Genomic DNA, 5,640 nt, shown 5'->3' with positions numbered 1-5,640 from the left:
ATTAGCCTACATATAACTCTAAAATCACTATAACATAATATAGAAACCAATGAAAATTAATAAAAAGTTTGTTCTTAATACTTACTTACACATTTATCTATATATATTATTTGAAAGAAACAGGAACGTATATCTTGCCATTCATATCAGAATTTGATATTTGTTTCGGCAGAAAAACCTACCCTTGCATCTGCAAAATTTAAATTTAAGGTGGAAGAATTTAGTTAGAAAAATTCCTATACATTCCTATTTCCTAGAGTGTACTAGAAAGCATCCACAACTACTTAGTTTTATCTTTTAATATGATCAAGTATTATAAATGAAAACAAGAATTTATAATCTAATTATATTTATATTACAATCCCGTTTGCTTCAGAAACTTGTGTTGAGTACAAAATATAAAAAATAAAAAATAAAAAATAACATGAATATGCCTTAAGATACTTATTAGCAAACACCACAAAGAGATTCTTCATTCTTCTTCTTGTGTCTGTTTCTCCTTCACCTTCTGCTAATAAATGCACTTTGATAATACTGCCAAGGTGTTTCAATTTCTGAATCTCCCCAGCTTTTGCATAGATGCACTTTGATAGATATATGATGGAGTGATGCTGAATCTTAGCCATGATAAAGGGTTTAACGTTATACACTAATAATATGAACTCATCTCATATTTATTTATAACATAAAGGAAACTGCATGTGATTCAAACCCTCAATATGTTCAATGTAAAAGAGAATCATAATACAAATGTACCCAAGGAATTAGAATACCAAAACAAGAACGAAGAAGTGTCATTCAAAAGAAAAACAACTAACGATTTTATTCAGAAAAGGAAAGAAAGAAAAAAAAGGAAAACAATGCAATATTAGAGGATCACACTCCATTACAATACAATGAGACTAAAGGAGCACATTTAATAATATCTATTATGGAGGAGAGTTCTATATGGAAGAGAGTTCTGCCCAAATTGATTATACATACTGTTCATACCCTGACCCAACACTAAAGATTGACCCTCATTCGGATTTAACCACGACTTGCTCCAAGGAAGTCGGAGGTAAGGATTAGCTGACAGATACCCCTTATTCAAATAAGTAACTGCCCCTAAAATCTCTCAACCTACTTTCAGCAGCCATATTCCAACTTCCCTAAGATAAAGGAACAGTTATCTATCTTAAAAGGTAGAACTACTCCAACGGTGGTTATTAGTTCACCACTATAAATACACTGACACCCCTCAAGTATCTCTAAATTCCAATACTCTCTAAACTTGCTTAAACCCCTTGTTGACTTAGGCATCGAAGTGTCTTTGCAGGTACCACCCCCATTCGTTCACTCATACAAGTCGGATCGGAACTCCCAGACGCGAACCAGATCATAAGCTTTCTCTATCTGACGATTGGGCCAACCCAACGAGTCTAACCCATTAATGTCCGGTTAGCCACCGTAACAATTACATACATACATGTTAGAATGATTCAACTTATTAGCAAAAGCATTAAAAAGAAGTTGCATGAAAAGGTAACTAGCTAGATAGCATAAATCATGTATATGCTCCTGTTCTCATGAGTCTCAGTAAAAGAAACATATACCTGCTTTTGGGAAAGAAGCAATGATGACGACGTGAACATTAATGCCTCACAGAAATCAATTAATCAATATCAATCAATCAATCATCATCATCTTCATCATCATCGGTATCATCATCATCATCATCATCATTATCGGTATCATCATCACTTTCTTATTCTTGTTCATGTTCTGAAAACTCCAAGTTTTTACAACCCAAGAACGCCGTTGCTCAACATGTTCTGAAAACTCCAAGTTGCAACCCGAGGAACGCATTTGTTCAGGAAGGTACTCCAACTTCAAGCCAGGGCACTCATGGAAGACTGCACGTTGCAGGCAAGGCATTGCACCTCCTTCTAATGTAAGACCTTTGACCTGCACCTTTTTCATGATAAACACTTGAAGCCGCGGAAAGCTCCTCTCAGTACCACAATTAAGGATTCCTTCCATACATTGTACTTCATATAATTTCAAAATTTGAAGGGTGGGGATTTGTCCCAAAGCATTCATGGCTTTGGTGCTAAAACCCACATACCATGACAAGGTAATCTTGGTAAGATTTGACGGAAATACATTTTTATCTAATGGAACATATTTAGAGGTCATATGCTCAAGTTTTAATTCACGTAGATTGCTCAAGCGGCGTAAGCAACTTAACTTTCTTTCTGCTGAATGTAAACCCAGTGTTCTCAAGTTGGGAAAGTAGCCATTGTCGAGTAAGAACTCTAGTCGTGAATCGAGATGCACATAACATAGGGTTTGGAGATTCTGCATTTTTTCTTTTACCCCTTCTTCATCAACTAATAAGTGCACTGCATATCTACTGCGGAGATGTCTTAGTTGCTTTAACCCCTCAATATTTATGTCCTCTGCAGAATGTTCTAGTATATGTAATATGTGCATACGATGAAGCGGATAGAACCGGTATGGGTCAGGAAATTCCACTCTCAAGATCCTGAGGCTTTTCAACCCCTTCAAAAACCCAGCATTCTTTCCACTAATTATATCCATCTTCGATCCTTTAAAATATAGCACAATAACTCGGTAGTCTTTTGGAATATGATGTGACCACCCCTCTGCATCTCCATACACGAACAAGGAACAAGTGCCTGATTGACTACATGTTACCAAACATGCATAAGATCCTATATCCTTGGGAAAGGATAACCTAGGAGCATTATTATTATTGTTATCAGGGTTTTTATTACTCTCTGATATGCAAAGTTCCCGGATGAGGTCGTGGATCTGACATGTTTTCACGCCTTTGTCATCACTCCTTCTCTGAGACACTTGTACCAAGTTACGACCCACTAGCTCTGTCAAGTATTGCTCACCAATATCTTCAAGTTCTGTGGGTGTTGCTTTTGATCTTCCACTTTGGATTGGCTCTTCTATGAGGCCCTCTGTTATCCATAGACGGATTAAGTCTCGCACACAAATCTGATCATCTTCGGGAAAAACTCCAAGATATAGGAAGCATGGCTTGATGTTCTCAGGAAGATCATCGTAGCTAAGCTTCAATCTCTCCTTCATCTCCTTACATTCCTTCTCTTCAACAATACGCAAATGAGGGAGTAGTTTCTTGATTCTTTTCCATTCATCCCCCGATCTCTTCGTTTTTGCTACAAACCCAGCTGTGATTTTGATAGCCAGTGGTAAACCGCTGCAAGTGTTGGCAATTGATCTACCAATTCGTTCTAGCTTGGGAGGACACTTTTCTCTGCAAAACACCTCATTGCAAAACAGTTTCCAACTTTGTTCTTTATCCATGAAGGGAAGCTTGTGGTGAGGAACCTTTGACCTTAAAGAGTAGGCCACCTGATCATTACGGGTTGTTATTAGTATCATGCCACCATCGTTGTTTTCTGGGAAACAACCCTTTAGACTGGCCCATGCTTTAGTGTCCCAAATATCATCAAGGACTATCAAGTACTTTTTCCCTGTCAAACATTTCCTCACCTTCTGCATTAACTCCTCTTCACTACTTGAATATTCATGTTTAGAAGTGGATGACTTCAGACAGTTGAGAAGACTTTTAAAAACCTCCTCCTCTCTGCAATCCTTGGAAATAGTTGCCCATGCACGGCAAGCGAATAGCTTCTTGACCTCATCGCTATTGTAGATCTTTCGAGCAAGTGTAGTCTTCCCTATCCCACCCATGCCAACTATGGAAACAATGTTCCCATCAGGGGAATCTTCTTCCATGAGTTGCTTAATCACATCATTGAAATCTTTCTTCAATCCCACTACATATTCTTCCTTCACAATATGATTACTGTCTTTGTTGCCTTCGAATTCATCACATTCACGAATGCAATATGTCTTAGTCTCAACACCATCTATCACAGGATAATTATCCAAGAGATCTTTGTCCTCTGTTGTTATGATGATCCTACTACCAGGACCAAACAAATCACCCCTTCTTGCCAGCAACTCTAAATGCATTTTACTATCAACTTCATTTAGAACCAAAAGCACTCTTTTATGGCGCAACCTCAGCTTGATTTCCCAGGATCCGGTAGATGTGCAATCCACAGTGCTTACCTCTACACCCATATCAGAAAGAATCGCCTTTTGGAGATTTTTCAGGCCATCAGCGCTTTCCTCTAAAGTTTTACTTACACCGAGAAGAAAACTTGCCTCTTTGAATTCATGTTTGATCTTATAGTATAGCTCCAAAGTGAATGTTGTTTTGTCTATTTCAGCATCTTCTTCGTAAATACCCACCATACGAAGAGTATTACGAGATTTGAGGTCCAAAAGTGATTCCACTTCTTCAAATTGAGAATCAAATCTATTCAATAGTTGCTTGATCTCTCGATTTTTTGCAAAGACTTGTTCAGCAATCTTGTCAATGACCTCAGTTTCATACCTACAATACAACAACCTAATATTAATCTTTTTAGAGGAGTGCTAGGGGCAGCACTTTGTTAAATTTTGGTCAGCACTTAACCATCAAAAAAAAAAATTAAATAATTTTATACTATTAGATGCAATCTCACACCATTAAAAATATCATTGATGGCTAATTAATAACTAAAAACCACAAAATCTACTGCCGCTAGACTTTCTCATCTTTTTATATGCAATGTTAAGCAATTCACTAGGGATTTAATAAAAGACACATGTTAAAAAATTAGATAATTTTATAACAAAATGTTAGGTGTCTTGTGAATAATCAAATTTAATTATGTTGTTTACAAATAAAAAATCTATTCGTGTGCTACTTCTTTCTTTTTTAATAATCATCGCTTCTTCTTCTTCATACCCTCCTTTTTTCTTTCTCTTGTTTTTTTTGTTATTATTGTTGTCATTTAATTTTTTTTATCCTCTCTTATTATTATTATCATAGTCCTCTTTTTTTATAAATGTTTAGAAAACTAAAGCACATAAATTTTAATGTATAACAAATTAATTTTAGTATACAACATATAAATTTTGTAAGGACTACATATCTAAAACATTAACAACTAACCAATAAATATACACAATACATAAATTTTAGTGTACAACACAAAATTCTTATTGCATAGCATAAAAATTGTTAGAGTATTACATACCTAAAATATTGACTTATCCACCTAACAAAATATATTCACAATAAAAATTTGTACTATGTACAAATTAAAGATTTGTCAACTATATACAAAAATATGTATGCTATGGGCCAAAAATTATGTGTTATATTTATATGCAAAATTTTGTATGTTATATTTCAAAAATTTGTGTTATATTAATAAATTTGTATGTTCTCTAACAAAAATTTATGTGCTGCAAAAAATATAAAAAAAAAAGAATAATAATATATGCACACATTTTTTTTTAGACTTTACACTAACTTAATTGAATTTAATTAAAAAAATATTTATACATATAACATTACTCTTTTTATAATAAAAAACAACTAACCATATGATTAACTAAAATTTGATTTCTAAAATAAGCCCATTTGAAAACCAAAAAAGAATGAGCCATTTTCAACTAATAATAAAATTATTGAGTCACAACCACTTGCTTACTAATTTTTTTTAAATTATCTTTTTATTTGTTTTCACTTTTTTTCCTTTT

The 5,640-nt window shown here is 34.5% G+C and overlaps 1 protein-coding gene across 2 annotated transcripts in view; it reads right to left on the bottom strand.

Annotated features, from left to right (window-relative positions):
- The window catches only part of LOC110271386 (disease resistance protein RPP13-like), a 6,267-nt gene continuing 952 nt past the window's right edge, over positions 326-5,640 (bottom strand). The window contains exons 2-3 of one of the 2 annotated variants that reach the window (XM_021122219.1): positions 1,596-4,444; positions 326-611 (exon numbers count right to left, since the gene is read on the bottom strand). In XM_021122219.1, coding sequence (XP_020977878.1) covers positions 1,669-4,444 — 2,776 coding nt within the window. In that variant the 3' untranslated portion in view covers positions 326-611; positions 1,596-1,668. Of the gene's footprint in view, positions 618-1,595; positions 4,445-5,640 lie in introns of both variants that reach the window. The other variant, XM_021122218.1, reaches the window with a different exon arrangement.

Source organism: Arachis ipaensis, chromosome B04 (genome assembly GCF_000816755.2).
Source record: "Arachis ipaensis cultivar K30076 chromosome B04, Araip1.1, whole genome shotgun sequence".
Taxonomy (NCBI): Eukaryota; Viridiplantae; Streptophyta; class Magnoliopsida; order Fabales; family Fabaceae; genus Arachis; species Arachis ipaensis.
The sequence above is the reverse complement of the archived record's forward strand: the minus strand, read 5'-3'. Positions and strand labels throughout refer to the sequence as shown.